Below are 21,854 nucleotides of genomic sequence, written 5' to 3' on the forward strand. Positions count from 1 at the left end.
GCCAACTTCCCTCCCTTGTTATCTAAGATTCAGGCCGACCTGAACCACTGGAAACCACTGTTCATATCTTGGCTAGGAAGGATCCACGCGATCAAGATGTCCCTTCTCCCCAAGCTTCTATATTTGTTCCAGGCTCTGCCCATTGAACTCGACGGAGACTTTTTCAGACGAGTGAAATCCATGATGCTACGCTTTATCTGGCAGGGGGGACGAGTGCGCTTCTCCTTCGCCATGCTACGTAGACTAAGACAGACGGTGGGGTGGGGTTACCCGATATGCATCTATACTATAAGGCAGCGCAGCTTAGAGTGCTGGTAGAAAGGATGCAGCAGGAGTCTGAAAAGCATTGGCTACATGTGAGTTGCAGGGAGGACTATCTGGGACCTGGTGTGGAAGGCCGAGAGTGACAGGCCCAAAAATGCTTACATCAGTACCCCCACCCGCACCACCCTGAGGGTTTGGGATTCTGTCTCCAGGGACGATAGGTGGACTACATTTCTCTCTCCCTTTACACCTCTACATTTCAACCCTGCTTTTCCACTGGCAGCATCTAAGAGGCCCTTTGACACCTGGCGGGAAGGGGATTGCCTAGCTCTCACAAACCTGTTCCACGGCTTTGACCCACTCACTTTCGATAACTGTAAGAGGGACTACGGGGTTCAGGAGCAGGAACGCTACCACCACGCTCAGCTACTCCACTGGGCATTGTCTCCTCCAGTGAGGGACGCAGCCTCATGCCCCCTCACAAAGTTTGAAACCTTTCTGACCAAAACCTCCTCCATGAAAGGGGCTATCACCTTTCTTTATGGGTTCCTACTTGCCACTGCGATTACACCCAGACCCCGATACATGTCCATGTGGGAGGGAGTCCTCCAGCGGGATATTACTGATGCAGAATTGTCACACTTATGGTCAGATATATCCAAGTTTAACCACTCCCTAGACCTAAGAGAAGCACATATGAAAACCATGATGGATTGGTATCTTCATCCAGCCAAATTGCGTCAGATCTTTCCTGACACTTCCGACAAATGCTGGAGGGGTTGTGGGCTGCTCGGAGATTTTCAGCACATCTGGTGGGACTGCCCCATCATTTGCCCATACTGGGAAGAAATTCTTGCCCAAATTAAGGACCTTCTGGGGTACCCCATTCCTACTTCGATGGCCCCTACCCTTCTGGGCCTCTGTGATCCTAGCCTCGAACATCAGACTAGGGCGGACAAGAAGATTATGTGGCTTTGTATCGGGGCGGACAAACTCCCTCTTGCTGCGGCATGGGAGAGGAAGGAGGCACCGGCCATCTCCCTCTGGCAATCACGGCTTTGGAGGCTGTTGAGTCTAGAGAGAATGGCGGACAGCTTTCTCGATGACATCAATTGTTTATTGTTACCCAAATCAATGGTACTCATTTTATCGACCTCAGATGGATGAAAGGTTGAGTGGAACCGCCGGGATTTAAACCGGTGACCATGAGGTCGAACACAGGCCCCTGCAATGGACGCATTAGTCCACTGAGCCACCAGACCTGGCTTTACACTCTGGCTATATGCTATTCGTTCTTCCTAGAAACCGTGTTGCCACAAATCTTTTAAATTTCATCTGCATGCTTTCTTCTTTCCCTTTCCTGTTCCAAAGATATTAACAAGTTCTCTTTTCATTATTATTGCCTGGTAAGCATCTAAAAACGTTCATGGAGAAGCTTCTAAAAAACGAATGTTCCCAGACTTCACCTTAAACAACAAAGACTAGTTTGTCGCTAGTCTGTCTCTGTTGGTCAGGACTGCTTTGCAATTCAGGACATAATTATTCAGCATTGAAAAGACTCAAGGGCCATATTGAGCCAAAATAATTAAAACAATAGTTGGCTTTACGTGGCTTCCAAGTAGCCAAAGTCAAGAATTTAGCTAAATGAATTGCTGGACAACTGTATATTGAACTGAAGATGAACAGTTGACTAAATGATACTGCTCCAAACAGTATATGGGGGACACCTTTAATATCAAGTAACCGTGCTTCCATTTGAACAAAGAAAACTGAACCTGTGTATGTTCTCGCTTTCTCGCTCTAGCTCGCTCTCGATCAATGGCACTATAAAAGAACATTACATTGACAAATGACCTCTTCTTGCTGTGCTTGTGGGTCCTACTTCTGTGTCATAATTTCTTTTCTTGATTGCTCACTAACATCTGTGAACTTCTGTTAGGCTCCTCAAGAGATGCTTTGACTGCAACAGCTGGAATTGTGGCTAAAAAGATGCGGTTCAGAGCCCAGAACTACCACTGTTAAGAATACTAGAGATGCCACCTTTCATGCTCGGTGGTTGAGCTCACTTTGCTGCTTAACCAACATAGAGGTCTCCCTTAAAAAAAAACTACATATTGGCCATGGCTTTAACCTTAAGTGGTTGCCTGTCCTTGCCAGGCGTCAACCATCTGTAACCTGTGCTCCAGCTAATACAATTCTCAAGCTGATGTAGGTAAAAATCCCTGAACTGGACACATGATGTACAATCTGCCTCTCCCCTTTGAATATCTTCCACAAGTTGTCTTCACCATTAACCTCCTGCTCTTCACATTCATCAGAAATACTTCTCTCTTAGTCACTCACATCAACCCCTTGCCTATTACCTCCTGAATGGGCTAGTCATCTGTTATAGTGAGACCTCTGTCAAATTAGCTCTACGTTTATTTTCTATTTGTCCTTACCTCCTGAATGTTGCAACCCTCAACCCAAGCTTTCACTTTTTTATATTGTGTTAGGCTATTGTAACTGTTTCTTCAGTAATAAAGAACTTAAGGAAAATGTGTTGTAAGATGCTGGTTATTTGTATCCTCCTTCCTTTAAAATGTTTCTTTTGATATATTCTGGACCGTTTGGAGTTCCTACTAAGTCCTGTTGGCACTATGAGGGTGACCTGGCAAGGCCACACGGGAGACGTGAAATTTGGCCATGTTAATAAGGTTGATTAAGAGAGCCCCATGTGATTAGGATAAGATGCTAGACATGTTGCACTTTATAATGTTGTACCTGAGCAAAATGAGCTTCATGTTAATGGTTATTTTGCCACCTTTGTTTTTAATGCTATTTTATGATAGGTGGGACACTGGATTGTCGACCATGTACTGTGTTTTAGTGTAGGTGGTTATTAGTCGAAGTCACATGTTGGTAAAACTGATCAAAATGTGCTACACACTATTCATTTTGTTATTTGTGACTGCTTATTTATGAATCGGGTAATGTGCAATATTTCCGTTGACTTTATTTTCAAGAAGTAAATTCTTAATATGATCTTGTAAATAAATTAAACAATGAAAAAAGATGCATAGTCCCACAGTTCTCTATTTAAATATGTTTAGATTTACTTTTTTAAGATAGGGACTTCTTTTTGAACTGCTTACTCAAGGTGTGTGTCTTTGTTTTCTATCTTGAGCAACACATTTGCTGAGTGCCACGTTGTAACTGACTACATCAAGGACATTAAATGTTTCCCTCATTTAATCAAACACCCATGTTTGTTCAAATTAATCATTAATTCGTTACATGCAGTGTAAATTACAGAAGAATAAAGATGACTGTTGAATTATGTCATTATTAATATGCCATGCCTTTACTGAGACAATTATGTACTTTTTTTATTTTGCAGTAAATTCCATTAAGTTTCATCCGACGGAGCAGATTGCTCTCACAGGTACTGTGAAACAAAGTTATTAATGAATGTGTCATGTGATTTCTTTTCATTCAACATTGTTATTGGCAACAGCTTTAAAAAATATTCTGCTTGCGCTGAGATCTGCCCACGTTTTGCTTTAACGCTTTCAGATCGACAAATAAACATCAGTTGTTGCTACATTTGAAATGTAATAGAGACCACTGGAGTTATGAAGCAATGAAGGACCAAATTATAATTTCACTATTTTGCCTCCGTTACAAGTTGAACACCGCAACTGAAAGGTGACCAGTTATCTTTTGCAACGGGTCTACTGCTGGGTGGTTACACCTGTGGCGCTTTGTTAAATAACTTTAGGTTTTTTGAGTTGGAAACATATTTGTAGTAATGAAGTTGACAGGACAACAGGATAGCTTGTAGACTAGGTTTATTCAGCTTAGGAGAAGCACAGCGACAAGGGGCAGGCAAAGCTATCAACTGCCAGAGGCGAACATTCTACTACAAAGCCATGGAACAAACAAGCTCAGGAGTTCTAACTACAGGTGCCTGGGAGGCACAATACAGTGAATACTACATTATCCTCTTTTCTGTAAAACAAAAGAAGAACCATTCGTAACTGGAGAAGTGGTGAAGAAAGGAAAAGAAAAGAAGAGGAAAGAAAAGAAAAGAAAAGAAAAACCAGAAAATTAGACGGGTAGAAAAAGAAAAGAGAAAACACAACTGGAAGTGAAGAGGAAAGACAGAAGCAAAAGGTTATCTGAACCTGGCAGGACAAAACTTGTTATTTTTATTGTGAGAAGGATTCCCACATCTGTAACAAATGTCACTTCTAGAAAAAGCATTTCTCTCAAAACGCTGTGAACCAGGAGCGTTGTTTCTATCAAAACGTTGACTAACAGCCACTTTACTGTCCTTGTTCTCCTTGGTTCTGACTATGGAAACTCCCTCATCACATTTCTTTTCAAGTTCCTTTACTTCTTTTTTTGACAGTTCTATACTCTTGGCCATACGAATAGTCTCTTCAAGTGTAGGATTGCCCAAAGTTAGAAGTTTCTGCTGAATAGACTTATCAGAGCACTTACAGACATATTGATCTCTGATTAATTGCTCTCTAAAACCCTCAAATTCGCATTCAGCACTTAGTTGTCTTAGACAAGAAACATACGTCTCAACATCCTCCCCAGGTAGTTGTTCTCTTTTGAAGAACTTGTGTCTTATTACGACAAGACTTGGCTTGACATCAAAACGCAACTCAAGTCTTAATCTTGTCTCTGTATATTCATCTACATCCTCTTCAGCGTTGTTTCTTACTAAGGGAGGTAAATGTTTGAAGATTTCTCTTCCCTCGAAGCCCAAAGAATGCAGTAGAAGACACTTCTTCCTTTCTGCGCGATATCTAGATGCGCCTATAGCCCCTAAATAAGTCTCAAAGGCATCAAACCATTTTCTCCAAATTATTGGAGGATTGCCTGGGGTCTCGAGAAAAGGAGGAGGAGGTGAAACAGATTGCATACTGGCAAAAATTCGAGATTTTCCCCTTTACAAACTCTGTCGCTGTGCAAAAGAAATTGAGTATGCAAAACAATTATGGATTTTCCTTCACACTTTTGAAAAAGGACCATGTAGTAATTTTATTGGCCACTAGATGGCACCGACGTGAAATTATACTGTTCCCAATGCAATGTCCACGTCTCCGTAGATTTAATCACTCTTTTCCTTATGTTTGGTGTTTTTTTTTTTTGTTGCCAGAATGTGGCTAAAGACCGCTCTCAAAATACTTCACACGGGCAAGCTTTCACTCGGGCAAAGCACGAACAGGCTCAGAAGCGCGCAATGAGGCATCGTTGTCTGGGAGACGCGACTGGTTGGAGGAGCGCGTGTCAGGTGGTTGCGTTGGCAACGAAGCGTGTGGCTTGAGGAGCGCGTGTCAGCTGGTTGTGTTGGTAACGAAGCGATGCGCACAGGAACAGAGCCTCGCGCTGACACCAGTGACGTAGCGTGTGGCACGCAGACAACCAGGCGCTCGCGCTGGAAATGACGTTACAGCTTCGTCAGGAATTTAAATTGATTTATGAGCCTTCAATTAATGAAATACGCGCAGAAAAATAGAAGCGGATCACTTATCTTGCCAATAGTCTTCGTTAGAGAGTCGAAACAGCTGCTCTTCGTGTACACTCGATCCACAGTGCACTCTTCACAGGAATACGAGGAGAAACGAGGTAAGGCAGGTTCTTTTACCTTCTCCCAAGCAGCATCGTCGCCAACAAATTTGTAGTAATGAAGTTGACAGGACAACAGGATAGCTTGTAGACTAGGTTTATTCAGCTTAGGAGAAGCACAGCGACAAGGGGCAGGCAAAGCTATCAACTGCCAGAGGCAAACATTCTACTACAAAGCCATGGAACAAACAAGCTCAGGAGTTCTAACTACAGGTGCCTGGGAGGCACAATACAGTGAATACTACATTATTCTTTGTTGAAATAAGCGATTCTGATGGTGGATTGTGTGGCAAGTATTCTAGTACTGTAATTTATTTCTTCAGTACATATAATCGTTTTTAGGTCTCTGCTAGTAACGCGCGAAGCCTGTTCTCTCCAGAGAACTATAGCTGTCGTCTCAGCCCACAATGAGCTGGAATGTGGGGACAAGACCTGGCCGCGCGTGCCGCATTGCCCCATAGAATAACGTTGCGCGCGTGAACTTCTGCCGACAGCATGGCAGAAGGACCGGATCGCGACGCGCGCCTCTTGGAATGCAGGGGGAGTCTGCAGAGAGGCGCGCGGCGCTGATCCGATCGTGACTTCCCCAGAACTGAACTGCTCCTTTGGTTAATAAAAATAGAATTCAAACAATTTTTCTTGGTTGTAGGGTTAGCCGCCTAAGTTACTCGTCTACGGGAACCCCAATATTTCGAACTGCCGTTTTATGCTCAGACTGTGTACATTTAGCGCTAAATAAATACAGAAAAACATACTAAGAAAGATACAGATTTGAGATGTGTTGAGAAAAGCAGAACCAAGTGTACCGCGTATTCATGCGGAGTCAACAGTTCCAAAAAACAGCACCAGTGCTCGTCGTAAACGAGGGCCGACTTGGTCAAGCAGAAGCCATGCATGCGCAGGTATCTACGGCCTTATACATTTCAACAGTCTTTCTCGTGGCTACTCTTAAGGCCACTGGATTCCAAGAAATGCAGCGCCAACAATCAACTGTTTGTATTAAAAGATGGCGTTTTGATGAAAGACCTCCACCGAGTCCCCAAAGCTGCCTAGAGTTCTCTTCATACATGGGATGATAATCCTACAGTACTTCGGCATATATGATAACACTGCTGCACACCACTCTCATGACAACAATGAAAATGAGCATGGCAGGAGAGTGAAAAAATAAACCCAGCAGCCATGTCTCAAGTTTTCAACAGCCACGTTATTGTCAAGTGTCTTTCTTTATTACTGCAAAAACGCTACACCACAGGGCAATATTGTACACGTGTTTACAGCAGCATCCCTAACCGGTGCAACAAACGCACACAGCCCCCTCCTCCCCCCAGTATTTCCCAGTGGCCCCATCTTCTTTATGCAAGCCTCAATAGTAGCACAGCTGCGCGCAGCCTCCCCTCCCCCCGCACAACGTGACACTTTACGGCTGATTCGACAGAACGCAGGCATGTACCAAATAATACATTCATTACACGCACTTTCAAACAGCATCCTTCCATTTCGCACTTACTGAAACAGTGTGCACTGCTGCCCCTCGCAGAATGCGACGGAGATCAGCGTGGAGTGACTGCTCGTAACATGCATATGTGGAGTGGCAGGCCGATATATCCATGATTGATAAACTCAACAAGATGCCGAGAGCGGTGACATACGAGTCATTTGGGGCCCTTTGTTAGTAGAGCAGGAGAGGTGTATTTCAACTCTGTACAAAGGGACAGTGCGCCGTGAGGTGCATCATCAGAGCTGTGTGAACAATAACAGCTGTGAGCCCGTGCCTGAGGTGTATCATCAAAGCTGTGTGAATAATAACAGCTGTGAGCCCCGGGCCTGAGGTGCATCATCAGAGCTGTATGAATAATAACAGCTGTGAGCCCGTGCCTGAGGTGCATCATCAGAGCTGTGTGAATAATAACTGCGTCCGCCCAGTGTCAGAGCTGTGTGAATAATAACAGCTGTGAGCCCGTGCCTGAGGTGCATCATCAGAGCTGTGTGAATAGTAACAGCTGTGAGCCCTGTGCCTGAGGTGCATAATCAGAGCTGTATGAATAATAACAGCTGTGAGCCCGTGCCTGAGGTGCATCATCAGAGCTGTGTGAATAATATTTATTTATTTATTTATTTTCTAAACTTATAAAGCGCAAACAAATACCACGAATGGTGTCTCGGCGCTACGCAGACAGAGAGGCACCTCCTGTGCATTATTGAATGAATAGCCAGGTCTTCACTTGCTTTCTAAAAATCATCAGTGAAGAGCTGCTTTTTATATGGTGGGGCAAGGTATTCCAGAGCTTCGAGGCGGCCACCAAGAAGCGTCTGTCTCCCCATGTAACTGTTCTCACCCGTTGAATGCATAGGGATGCGGATGAGGCAGATCTTAACGCTCTCTTAGGGACATAGACCTGCAGTGATTCCCTAAAAAAGTCGGGTCCTTGGCTATTCAGTGCTTTGTATATAATACATAAAGCCTTGAATTTGGTTCTCTTTTTTACTGGGAGCCAATGTAGTTGGTAAACGATGGAGGAGATGGGTGCGAACTTGGGAGTTTTGGTCAAAATTCGTGCAGCGGCATTCTGCACCATTTGTAGCTTTTTAAAGACCTGCTCCTGAGCATTCAGCAGAAGCCCGTTACAGTAGTCCACCTTGGATAAAACCAAGGAGGACATAAGGGTTTTCCCTGCCGACAGGGGAAGGTAAGGTAGCAACTTTTTCACTTTTCGTAGCGTGAAAAAGGAAGAGGAGACTACTGCATTGGCATGATTGGTGAAACTTAGTTTGTTGTCAAACAACACTCCTAGGTTTCTGACCTTTGAAACTGGGGTGGGTGGATTACCCATTTCAGGTGGCCACCACATTGGGGACCAGGATGGTTTTAGGTCTCCAAACACCATTACCTCGGTCTTATCGGTGTTTAGTTTTAGACAATTACTGTCCATCCAGTGACTGATGGCTCTCATGCCCGTCTGAAAGTTGGCTGCCACTTCGATCCCATTTTTATGCACTGCTAGCACCAACTGAGTGTCGTCGGCGTACGAAGTCGGCTAATAACTGCGTCAGCCCAGTGTCAGAGCTGTGTGAATAATAACAGCTGTGAGCCCCTGCCTGAGGTGCAGCATCAGAGCTGTGTGAATAATAACTGCCGGCAGCCCCGTGCTGAGGTGCATCATCAGAGCTGTGTGAATAATAACTGTCAGCCCCGTGCTGAGGTGCATCATCAGAGCTGTGTGAATAATAACAGCTGTGAGCCAGTGGCTGAGGTGCATCATCAGAGCTGTGTGAATATTAACTGCGTCAGCCCCGTGCGTGAGGTGCATCATCAGAGCTGTGTGAATAATAACCGCTGTGAGCAACAGCATACTCTTGCACACACTCTCACTGCTCACCAATTCAAAGTTTGCTAAAAAATGTATGCAACGCATTGTCATACACAATGCCAATAACTCAAACTTTAATGCTGCGAGACCTATTTCATTGTAAATGCTTGTTCTGTTATTTAAAATATGGTGCTGCTATCGGGTTGTCGGCATCACAAAATCTCAACACAGACCTGATTAAGGCACTTGACTTTTGTGCGGGCAATTGTACGACTGTCCTTACATTAAAAGGTAGGTACTGGAGTCTGCACTGTTCATATCATTTGTGGTGTAGAGCATGTGGTGGAAACCTTTCTTTGTAAAGTGTGTCAAGGGACGCCTTATCCAAGCAGGCAAATTGTTTTGTGGATTGCAAGTTTCTGCTCCCGAGAACATTCAAAATGGCGAATTTTGTAGGTCATTTTTTACATTCATTTGTTAAATCAAATGTTCTAATGAGGCTATAAGGAACTAAGCCAGTACTTTTGTTGTGTGCCAAGAAAGCCTTATTTTTACCATCACCAAATCTTTAGGGCTCACCCTACCCTAGGAATGGTGGCAAAATTGTAGATTTTACTGCATAGTGCCCCTACTAAAACTGTGGAGCTTTATGTTCGAGGCATATGAGCTGTAGATCGTATACTTATGCATAGATCGTCATCTGGTGTTGGGCTCAGATGTTTGCACTTTGTTTTTGTCTTGGAAGAAGTCCTAGTATTCATGAAGTAAGGGACTCCTCCTTAGGAAGATAGTGCACATGGGCATCGACTCCATCTCCCAATTGTTTTTTTCCGCCATCGGGTTCGGATGTGATTTGCTGTGCTCTGGGTCGGCATCGGTTTTGAACCCCTCTTCGACGTGTCATTCCTCTCCACTCTACGGTATTGTCTCGATCGCGTTTCCCTCTCGATATGCACCTTTAAAAACAAGTTCCTCTACCTCGATCTTCGGCATGGGCCGTGGGCCTACTGCGCCGACCACGCCTGCAGTCAGTGGAAAGGACTCACTTTAAAAAATGCCCGGGTGTGGTGCTAAGTTCCCACACACAGACTTTTGTAATCTCTGCTTCTCCCCGGAGTTCGGGGACAAAAACTCCAAGGCCTGTGCATGGTTCAGGTCGAAGAAAACCATATGTGACCATCGGGCTTGACGTCACAAAATGTCTTGCAGAAGAAGCTCAATTCCGGACATCTTCGGAGCAGATCCCAATGTCCATCCAGAGCAACAAGGTGATGAAGAAGACATCTCCGTCTCCGAGGCTGACGACTCCCACGTTGAAGAGGAGACAATCACCCCGGCTCAGAGGTTCGTGAGTACCGAAACCCCTCTCCCAAAACGCAAACCTAAGGCTCTGGTAGTACCCTCACTCTCGGGTCCTCACCGGCAACATGTCTCAGACACCCTGTCCTCAGGCCCGGCTATGAAATCTAAAGACAAGCCTTCTGGCTCTGGCTCGAGCCAGCCCCACTCGGGTGCCGAAAACTCACCTATGGCACCGAAGCACAAGACCAACGATGTGCCACGCCCTTCTTCGTTGGCACTGAAGACCACCCGACGCCGAAACCCTCAGTATCGAAACATACCAAGGACAAACAGTCGGAACCGAAAAAATCTTTGGAGCCAAAAACGGCCTCGGAGCCGGAAAGTCTGTGCCACAAACTCCTACAACAAAACCTCAGAGACTTGGTCCACAAAACATTCTTCCCCAAATTTTTCAGCACCGAAAAAAGACAGTCTGTACCTGATTTTTCGGATCCAAAACAAAAAACACTTTTTATTGATCCAGAGACTGGCAGAGTTGTCGAAAGCCTCCAAAAAAGAGAAAACTGCACACTTCAGAGCAACCTGAAATACCTTTGAAATGAAAGGAGAGGAGTACTAACACCTCTGCACCTCCTTCTCCTCCTCCAGCTGATCCAAATCTTTCAATTTCTCCACCACAATCCCCACAACATACTTTTTCACCTCAAACACCAGATGATGAGGATACCGATGGGAGTGGGAATATAAATCCATATAGGGATGATGATGATTATACCATCCCATACGAGGTAGACCCTTGGGATGACTACAACACAGATCCAGACCCACATAATGACCCGGACCTCTGTCCATCTAGGCCATCACCACCTGATGACCATATTGGGTTTGCGCAACTAATCAATTGGGCTGGCCAATACCAAGGGGTACAATTACATTCTGATCCCTTAAAATAAGATTTTTTACTTGAAACCTTTGCACCCTCGCAAAAATCCACGCACACCCTGCCAATGCTAAAGGGCATGCTGAAACATGCCCCAGAAGTGTTTAAAAAAAACTTGGGCCAGGATTCTCAACACCAGGGTAGACCAAGTATTCGGCAGCTCCCAATGACCCATTTTACATTAAAGGTCAAGTCCCTTTAGATTCTCTTGTGGTGTCTAATGCACGCAATAGGGCAAATTCGCAGAGTACAGGCGACACCCCCCCACCCCTCCTGATAAGAAGTCCAGACTAATAGACGCATCTGGTAAATGTATTGCTTCACAGGCTGCGAATCATTGGCAGATTGCCAATGCTCAAGCTTTATTGGCCAGGTACGACAGGGCGCACCATGATGAGCTTGAAAAGCTTGTGCAACACCTTCCTGACCAGTACTAAGAAAAAGCCAACAACCTTATACAAGTGGGCAACTTGATCACAAACACCTCAATTAAATCTGCACTCGATGCGGCTGATACCACATCTCGTGCCATTAACACTAGTGTTTTGTTGCGCAGGCACGCTTTCTCCGGGTCTCCGGATTCAAACGAGGTGCAATCTGCTATTCTTAATCAGTCCTTTGATCAAGAGCATCTTTTTGGGCCATCAGTTGACACATCTTTAGAAAAGATGAAAAAAGATACAGACACTGCTAAGTCCATGGGGGCCTTATAATTCCCTTCCCCTAGAGGTTATTTTCGCTGCTCCTTCTACATCCCTCTTCTTCCTATAAGATCCCCACTCAAACGTCCTCCAAAGGATACTTTTGCAGAGGCTACACAGGCAACATTGGTAAGGGAAGAGGGCGCAGCAACAATAATTACAACTCCCCTACCACCAAATAATGACTTCCCTGAGCTCCCCCTGCCCCTGATCATCCCCCTCCTGTCGAGGGACGTCTCTCACAGTTCCTACCTGTCTGGAATTCAATCACACCAGTCAAGTGGGTATGCTGGTGGTGTGGATTGGGATAATTTACCCCTACATTATGAGGACATCAAGTTCATACATGGATTTATAGGAGGCCAGTGAACTTAATACCATTCCTGATATGAAGTTGCTCTTCCCCCTTGGTTTGCCAATGGAGGAGGGTGCTTCATTTGCTGGGGTTTTTGGACGTTCTGCTGAGTTACTGTACATACAACTTCCATCCATAGAATTTAAGACTAACTTGTTACAGAAGTCTTTCAACCTAGGCCTAGTACGTCTGAGTCCTTACTCCCATTCAGAGAAGCCTAAATCCACAGTCTGATGGTCAGTTGTGCTAAGCGTGTTCTTGTCCACCTGTGAATAGGCAGGTGGCCAGATGTCACTGACAAGTGCCAGGTGACCTTGATTTTCTTTTGCAGCATCCTATTCCTGAGAGTTTCACCAGCCAGGTAAATCCTAATTCTCCAGTATTAGGGGTGTCTTTCATAGATTCACATGCTTGAATAATTCCCCGTCGTCGAAGTGGGAGTCCCACGGTACATAAATAGTAGTAGTAACATATATACATAAAGTACATACATATATACATAAATATATATATGCACAAATATATGAAAGATATCAAAATATATCCAAAAGAAATAAAACCTTAAAGTACCATAGAACAACATTAGCCCATAGAAAGCATTGAGTGAGAGTTCACTTTAGCAACATGTCAATGTCATTATAATAGTCCAAACTCCAGCCAATCAGGCTGTAACGCCCTCTAGAACCTTCTCCTCAGAAGCTCAAGCCCTCAGATTTTCTACCGCACGTCGTGTGAAGGGAGTCTCCCTGAGCCCTGCTCAGTTTCTTCATTCTTCAAACCATCAATCTTCTACAAAGAAATCTTTATTCATGCATTGTTCTGCCTGTGATAAACTTCGCCTTTTCCATGAAGACCCACATAAAAAATGCATCTACTGCCTGTACCCGGATCATGAGGTGAGGAGTTGCAAGTTTTGCAGAACTTTTTCTTCCAAGACCCTAAAGGACAGAGAGGCGCGTCTCCTTCTGTGGCTACAGAGGTTGAAGACTTCAGACAACCCAGTGTCTGATATTGAGAGTGGGTCTTCCTGCCATTCTAAGACCTCTCTGAAGCGTGGGTCAGAGACCGAGCTTCCTTCTCCATTTCTTTAAAAGAAGAATCTTGTAGACGCTCCCAAGTCCGTCTCCCCACGGGATATGCCGCCCTCTACGCCTACGGGACCTGGTTCTCTGGCGTCGCAGTCCCACTCGTCATCTAAAACGAGTGCCAGCTTTTCGACGCGCCCATCGACGACGACTAGATCCGTCGTCTTTGTGACTACTTCGACCTGTTCCATGTCGACGACTATGTCTGCATCGTCGACGACACTCCAAGAAGCCAGGCTTATATCGTCCATTGTGAAGATCTCGTCGACGGCCTTACCAAAACGTCACCAGTCGACAAAGGCTTCGTCGACGCGTCACTCGTCGACGCTACCAACTTCGTAGACGGTAGCCTCGTCGACGTCGAGTGCCTCGTTGACATCCACCTCGACGGTAGCACCGTCGACGTTCAAGACCTCGTCGAGGGCCGTTACAACTTCGTCGGCGGCGGCGCCGTCTACGACGAAGGCCTCGGCACCTGCATCATCGTCTACGAATCCCTCGAAGACTACTTCGACGACGAGTGGTTGCAGTTGCCAGGGAATACTGCTCTGTCGATGGAACCGCCGACGGAGCAGTATTCCCTGGCAACTGCAACCACCTTCCCAGTGGTGTCAGCGACTACTGTAAAACGTCCGGCTCCTCTAGTTTTGAGTCCTATCCAGCATGGATCAGGTCCCCCTGCTTAACTCTTTGCGTCCGCAGAGGAGGAATCTTCTGATGGCTCTTACGCTGATGGCACCTTTCTCCCGGCAAGTAGCCCGTCTGAGCTACATATAAAGTATCAGGACTATGATGATGATCATGATGAGGGGGGATCGCATATCTCAGTTCGAGATGACCAGCTGGATGTGGACCACGAGGTTCCTATGGCACAGATACCAGTGACTCTGATCTCTAACCTTCAGCACATGCTTGACGGTTACAATCGTCGATTTCCGCCTTCTTCTCAGACCTTTCCAAATCCGCCTCCTCAAACACTGGAGTCATTTCCAGCTGCACAGGCACGTTCAGCAGTTCCTCAGGCTCCTGATACTGATGATGATGTTCGGAATGATACAGACCAGGACGATGACGCTGTCCCCGCGGATTGGGACAACTATCAGGCCCACACTCGTCTCCTCCTCCTACCTCTCCTCTGGCTTCTCCCCCAGTGGACATTTGGGGTTTCCACCTTTTAATGATGAGAACTGCGTAGCGTTTCCACTTGCCAATGGACGTCAAACAACTGGACTGCTTTCTTTATGACTTCAAAGATCAACCTTTAAAGCAAGTGCATACTATTCCGATCATTGATTTTATTTGGCAGGAGGGGCTCAAACTCATGGAAAGACCAAACTCGATCCCGGCCGTGCTTCCACGCCTCGACAAAAAGTATAAGGCGCCAGGGGATTCGCCTGCCTGCATTGTGTCTCAACCAAAACCAGACTCAGTCATTACACACGCTGCCCAAAAGAGGTCACGTAATCCGGCTTCTCCTTTAACATCCCCGCTGGATCAGGAAGGTCGTCGCCTGGATACTATTGGAAAAAAAATCACCACAATGGCTGCAACTACGGTCAGGGCGGCGAATTCCTTGGCCATCCTTGGGCGATACGACCGTCAGATATGGTCGGGGATTGCAGCTTTGGTCGCCTCATTCCTGAATCCTCCAGGGCAGAAGCACAAAAGATCGTGCAAGAATGAGAGAGAATATCATCGGAAATTATCGACTGCGCCATAGATATTTCCTCAACAGGTTTCAGACAGCTGGCAGGTGCTGCAGTCTTAAGACGGCAGGGCTAGCTTAAGGCTATGTCTTTTCGGCCTGAGGTACAAGCAAGGGTGCTCGACTTGCCTTTTGATGGTCAATCCCTCTTCGGCAAGCACGTGGATGACGCCTTAGAGTCCATCAAGAAGGATACAGACACTGCTCGTGCCCTGGGTTCTCTCCAGTACCAGAAGCGGCCATTTCGTGGAGCACGTGGTAGGGGCACATCCTCCAATTTTCGAGGCTCCCCCCAGTACCGCTGCTATGGTCAAAACAAGCAACGCTACTCCTACCAACAGCAGAATAGGCAGTCTGACTCCAGGCCTTATAGGAGAAAATCCACCTACAGAGGAGGTGCTACCTCTAAAAAACAATGACTTTCTAAAGCCCAAGTCTCATCCTGCTCTGAAAAGTGGAGGTCGAATCTCCCAACACTTTTGCAATTGGTCGAAAATAACTTCAGATCGTTGGGTCTTGGATGTCCTCTCAAAAGGCCATGCTCTTGAATTTCTCAAGTTCCCTTCAAACCTCCCTCCCTCTGGTCCCCCTCCAGTCCCCCTCCAGCACACTTGAAGGAACTGTTTGCACAGGTTGCAGTTATGATACAAAAAGGGTCAGTCGAAGTGGTTCCTCGATTACAACGGGGGACGGGCTTTTATTCCCGCTTTTTTCTTATCAGGAAGAAGTCAGGAGAGTGGTGCCCAATCTTGGACCTCCGAGCCCTCAACAAGTTCATCAAGTCCCAAACATTTCGAATGCTCACAATGCTAGAAATCTTACAGTTCCTAAATCCCGGGGAGTTCCTCTCCACAATCGACCTCCAAGACGCATACTTTCATGTGCCAATCAATCCAAGGCACAGGAAGTACCTTTGTTTCAAAGTAGGATCAAAACACTTTCAATTCAAGGTTCTGCCTTTCGGCCTTCGTTCCGCGCCGAGAGTATTCACAAAGATCATGGCTCCGGTTGCGGCTTCTCTAAGCCTACAGGGCATACAGTTCTACCCTTATTTAGACGACTGCTTGATAAAGGCCCCATCCTTTCTCGCAGCAGAACAACAGACTCAGACTTGCCTGTCTGTCTTCTAAGCCTTAGGTCTTTCCGTCAACCATGAGAAATCGCATGTCCGTCCAGCACAGCAAAGGGTCTTTCTAGGAGCATTAATAGACACACATCTAGCAAAGGTGTTTGTTTCACAGGAGCGCCAAGATCGCATTGCCAAACTGGTGGCTGTTCTACGCTGAAGAAAGTCAGTTTCTGTCCGGATGGTAAAATCCTTTCGGGGCATGGCTTCGTCCTGCATACCGCTGATCCCTAATTGCAGGTTACATATTCGTGTCCTCCAAGAAGAATTGGACAAACAATGGTGGCAAGTCTCGGGGACATTCAACGACTAGGTCTTCCAGACCCCTCGCATCCAGGGCGCATTGGAATGGTGGGCTCACGTTCCAAACATTGCAACAGGGCGTCTGTTTCAGGAATCGGCTCCCACGCTCACCCTTACGACGGACGCTTCTTTAGAGGGTTGGGGTGCGCACCTCGAAGGGTTGTCGGTCAACGGCAAATGGACGGTCGACCAGCGCAAGTGGCACATCAATCGGCTGGAACTTTCGTCTATCTTTCTGGCCCTGAAGTCCTTTCGTCTGCTGGTGGAAGGGGAGTCACAGTTGGTGCGTACGGACAACACCACCAGCATGCACTACCTCAACAAGCAAGGGGGTACGAGATCTCTTCTGCTTTCCAGACAGGCACAACAGATCTGGGGATGGGCAATACAGCATCAAATCCAGTTAACTGCAGTTCACGTACCGGGCATCTCCAACGCCCTTGCGGACTCTCTCAGCAGATTGGCCACAGACAATCACGAGTGGGAACTCCATCAGCGAACTCTGGAGTATGTATTTCGCCTGTGGGGCCAGCCGGAGCTGGATCTGTTTGCGACGCCACTCAACCGCAAATGCCAACGTTACGCAAGTTGGCATCCCCACAAAGGGTCGAGCGGGAATGCATTTTCGATCGACTGGTCGAAAACATTCGCATACGCTTTTCCGCCGATCCCTTTAATTCCTCGCCTCCTGCAGAGAATGAGAGCACAACCATGTCACATCCTGTTGATTGCGCCCAGGTGGCCGCATTGCCCATGCTATGCTCGCAACTCCTGAGCAAATGTTGCCCTTCTTCCTCCTTTTTGCAAAGTCGGGACTTTCGCATTCCACTCTCAAGGTTTTCCTAGCTGCACTTTCACGCTTTCGGCATGATGGTTCCACTTCTCTGTACTCCTCACGGATCATTCGCCAATTCTTCAAAGGTCTGTTCCGGATGTTTCCACCTGTCCGGCGTCCTCCACCTTCTTGGCGTCTGAATCTTGTCTTGGCCCAGTTACTTAAGCCTCCATTTGAACCAATCCACTCAGCGGATTTAAAATTCCTTACTTGGAAGGTTTCCCTCCTCCTCGCACTGACGTCCTCCAGGCAAGTGAGCGACATGCAAGCTTTTACAATCCAGCCTCCGTTTCTTCAGTTTTCCAAACACGATGTTGTACTACGTACAAACCCTAAGTTCATACCCAAGGTCCCTTCGGACTTCCACCTTAACGAACCTGTCATACTCAAAACCTTTTTCCCTAACCCTCAGTCTCCTGCTGAGCGTACTCTTCATTCCCTGGACTTAAAACGATGCCTTAAATTCTACATCCAACGTACTGCTGCCTTTCGAAGGTCGGACCAGCTCTTTGTGGCTTATGGACGGATGCACAAAGGACATCCAGTCACTAAACAGACCATCGCTCGTTGGATTTCTTCTGCCATATCCTACTGCCATCAATGGGCTGGCAAGCCTCTTTCTGCTCCGGTGCGAGCACATTCAACGAGAGCATTAGCATCCTCTACTGCCCTATTTGCTGGAGTGCCTCTACATCAGATCTGCAGGGCGGCAATGTGGTCCAGCAGGCACACGTTCACGAGGCACTATTGTCTGGAGACAACTACTGCTTGTTGTGGATGCAGCTGTGGGTCAAGCGGTGAAGCAAAATCTTTTCAAATAAAGGTGAGCCTCTGTTGCTTCCCGCCTCCTGTCATAAAAGGTTTTATTGTGCATTCATGTACAGGTTTCAAATGTGTATTGATATGCTTGCTCTTTACTTTGGCCTTTTATGACTATGGTATTGTGGCGTACTGCTTTCTATTCTTATTTAAGCATGTAAATCTATGAAAGACACCCCTAATACTGGAGAAGAACAATAGTTACTTACCTGTAAACTTTGGTTCTCCAGTATTGGTGTCTTTCATAGATCCACATGCGACCCTCATGCACTCTTGATCACTCTTGTGCTACGAAAATCTGAGGGCTTGAGCTTCTGAGGAGAAGGATCTAGAGGGTGTTACAGCCTGATTGGCTGGAGTTTGGACTATTATAATGACATTGATATGTTGCTAAAGTGAACTCTCCCTCAATGCTTTCTATGGGCTAATGGTGTTCTATGGTACTTTAAGGTTTTATTTCTTTTGGATATATTTTGATATCTTTTATATATGCATATATATATGTATGTATATATGTATGTACTTTATGTATATATGTTTCTACTACTATTTTATGTACCGTGGGACTCCCACTTCGACGACGGGGAATTATTCAAGCATGTGAATCTATCAAAGACACCAGTACTGGAGAACCACAGTTTACAGGTAAGTAACTATTGTTCTTCTTGACCATTGACCCTGACCCATCCCCCCAGACTGGGAATTGAAAGCGATTGAGGCATTCAGTAAACATATGTTCCCTTCGGCCAGTCTAGCTGTGAGAACCATTAATGCAAGATGCCTACTAAGCTGTTTTACACACGCCCTCTGGGACAAGGCCGGGGAGATCTTGCCAGTGGTCCAGGTATCCACTAACCATTCAAAATTGTTAAAAGGCAGCCAAATAAGTGATTGTACTGACATGGATACGATTGCTTGGGGTGAATGGTCGGCACTAGTGTGGTGCTCATCACCATGCGTGGGTGCAATCCACAGGTTTTTCAGGTGATGTGTAGGCATCCCTTATGGATATGAGGTTTGCTGGATTCCCACTGTTATGAGAAAATGGCTTTTTTAGGCTCACCCCCACTTTTTGTCCCACTTTTTGACTATTAGGTACTGGTGGGATGACAGAGTGTACTGAGACCCGTTAACCAAACCTCCGTGCCAGTGCTCTGACCCTTGAAGATGTTTGTTTAATTGGCGTACATCCAATTGACGTAAGTTAACTTACTTATAAGTCCCTAGTATATGGTACCAAGGCAACACAAAGCCTGTAAGTTAAAGTCCTCCTCATGGGCTGCATCATGTATTGTGCCACCATAAGTGTGACAAAATAAAAACATTACTCTCAGCATGCCACTGTAGACTGGTAGAGCAGTTTGAAACTGCTAATTGGACATTGCCATTTAAATTAATGACAAACGCCAGACCTTCCGTTTCATTATACATATAAATCACCACTAAGGTAGACATTTCAAAGCGTAAGGTGCTGTATATTGAAAGGTAGGAAATGTATTTTTATATGGCCGACCAGTAAAAACCTCAAATTGTCATTTTTACGGTAGAAAGGTTAGTAGCCCCATTGCCAAGTGCAAGTTTACACACTGAAGACTCAGCTGTGCTAAGTTCTGAATCGGACTACTAAAGGTCGTACTTAAAGGTATCCAAAGAATTAAACCTGACTTGATGCCCAAGTCGAATTGGATGTAACTTGAGTAAAAGGCAACTTTAGAAAGTTACCACTCTTTGCCCAAATTTTCCAGTGGCCGTTTCCAGTTGCTGGCATGAGACAGCCTTCTGCCCTCCTGAGGAAAAGTGTGAACAACTCCAAGGAAAGGACACAATAGAGGCCTGCCATTGGAAGAGGTGTTACCTCTCCTTGGCAGGAATAAAAACTAGTTGTGTGCCCAAAAGTCTGACTTCAAAGGGGATATCTCCTCCGAAGGGTAAATGGTGGACACACACCAGAGGGACTGCTCTTTTGTTCTGGTAGATAGGTTGGCGACAGAGAGAGGGAAACAGTGATTGAGATTTCCTGTGGGCATATACCCCTGAGTTAGCCACACCTCTAGGTTGAGCTACGAAGCTCCACACACCAGGAGAAGGGTCTGTCATTTTGGGAGTGGGTAGAATATTGCATTCTGGTATAGCTAGATGCCACACTTTGCAGTAAGTCATCATTAGGTGGGAGGAGGCCTGGTAGCCCTTTGACTAGTAGTCACCTCATTCCCTGAGGGCAAAGATTGGGAATAAAAGTGTCAGCTAGACCTCAGATCACGTCTGTACTGGCAAATGGGCCAAAAAATGACTGCCTTACTGTTCCCTGGTCCTGGCAAAGCGAGGCTGCACAAAGACCGGACTGCACCTGCTGCTTCTGGGCAAGCAAAGAAAGGACTGGCCTATGGTGCCCTGCTCATGAAAGAATCCTGCCTAAACCCCAGAGAGAAGAGTTGAACTCCAAGATTTAGTTGATTGACTTGCTGATACAGCTCTTGAGCCTCAAAAGCTGAAGAAGTTGCTTTGGCAAGTTGGTAGCCGCAATTACTTGATCATCACTGTCCACCATAGCGCAGCTCAGGAGACCAGACCCTGACACTCAAAAGTTGCACCCAAGTCTGCTGGACTTGGGAGAGTCATCAAAGTGCTGTGTGGTCGCTAAAAAACAGACACTAACCATAGTTAAAAGGGAATGGCTGGTTTCGCTTTGACCGGAGACCAGTAGGCCACTGACAACTGACTCTCCACTTTTCAGAGGCACTGCTTTGTCTATTCTATATGTGAGGAATCTATGGCTAGGAGTCTCCATCACTGGAACAAGTTATTTAGCTTCGGTAATGCTCTTTCTGGTGGATAATCAAATCAGCTTCCTCACTGCCATCCAGTCTCCTCATTTTGAGGGTTGACCTCTTTTACTTCATTCCCAAGGGTGTGGAACAAGTCAAGCAAGAAACTGAGGTCCGTGCACAGGGGTGGTACTTAAATGCTGCTCTGCTTCGTCACTTACGGGACTGAACAAAGTCTACACGAAGCTGCACAGTGCCACATAGTTGCACTCTGGAATACAGCTATGAAAAGTTTCTGCATAAGGATTCGGTGGTTAGAGAGCTTCCATCAGAAAGAGCCGAAGGTAAGTAACTTGTTCTTCAGCAATTTAAGGGCATTCTACCTACAGTACCATTCTTGGGACTCTTGTATCCTGCCAAATAGTTCCATCAACAGCGGTTCCAGGTTTGTTTACTTTTTTAGAATTGGCGTTGGTATGACTTTTTTAGTTCTTCACAAATATTTCCGTAGTTAAGTAACTTTTGATGATGATTCTTACTGGTGTGACAGCCGAGGTAGTTAGAAGAATTTTCTTGAAGCTTTGTGGTGGACATGGGTCAGAAGGACTGCCAGCAGGGCTGCTTGCTTTGACCAGGTCCATTAATCATTGTGTGAAATTTGTTGCAAGAAATGGAGAGGAGGGGTTGGCACACTCTTGGATTGTTGATTGTTGTTTTGGAA

General features: G+C 46.0%; 1 protein-coding gene across 4 annotated transcripts in view; it reads left to right on the forward strand.

Moving 5' to 3' along the window:
- The window catches only part of WDR37 (WD repeat domain 37), a 537,887-nt gene that overhangs the window by 209,096 nt on the left and 306,937 nt on the right, over positions 1-21,854 (forward strand). For all 4 annotated transcript variants that reach the window (XM_078663303.1, XM_078663304.1, XM_078663302.1 and 1 more), the window contains one exon: positions 3,644-3,688. In XM_078663303.1, the coding sequence (XP_078519429.1) occupies positions 3,644-3,688 (45 nt within the window). The remainder of the gene's footprint in view (positions 1-3,643; positions 3,689-21,854) is intronic.

The sequence above is a fragment of the Lissotriton helveticus genome, chromosome 10 (assembly GCF_964261635.1).
Source record: "Lissotriton helveticus chromosome 10, aLisHel1.1, whole genome shotgun sequence".
Lineage (NCBI taxonomy): Eukaryota > Metazoa > Chordata > Amphibia > Caudata > Salamandridae > Lissotriton > Lissotriton helveticus.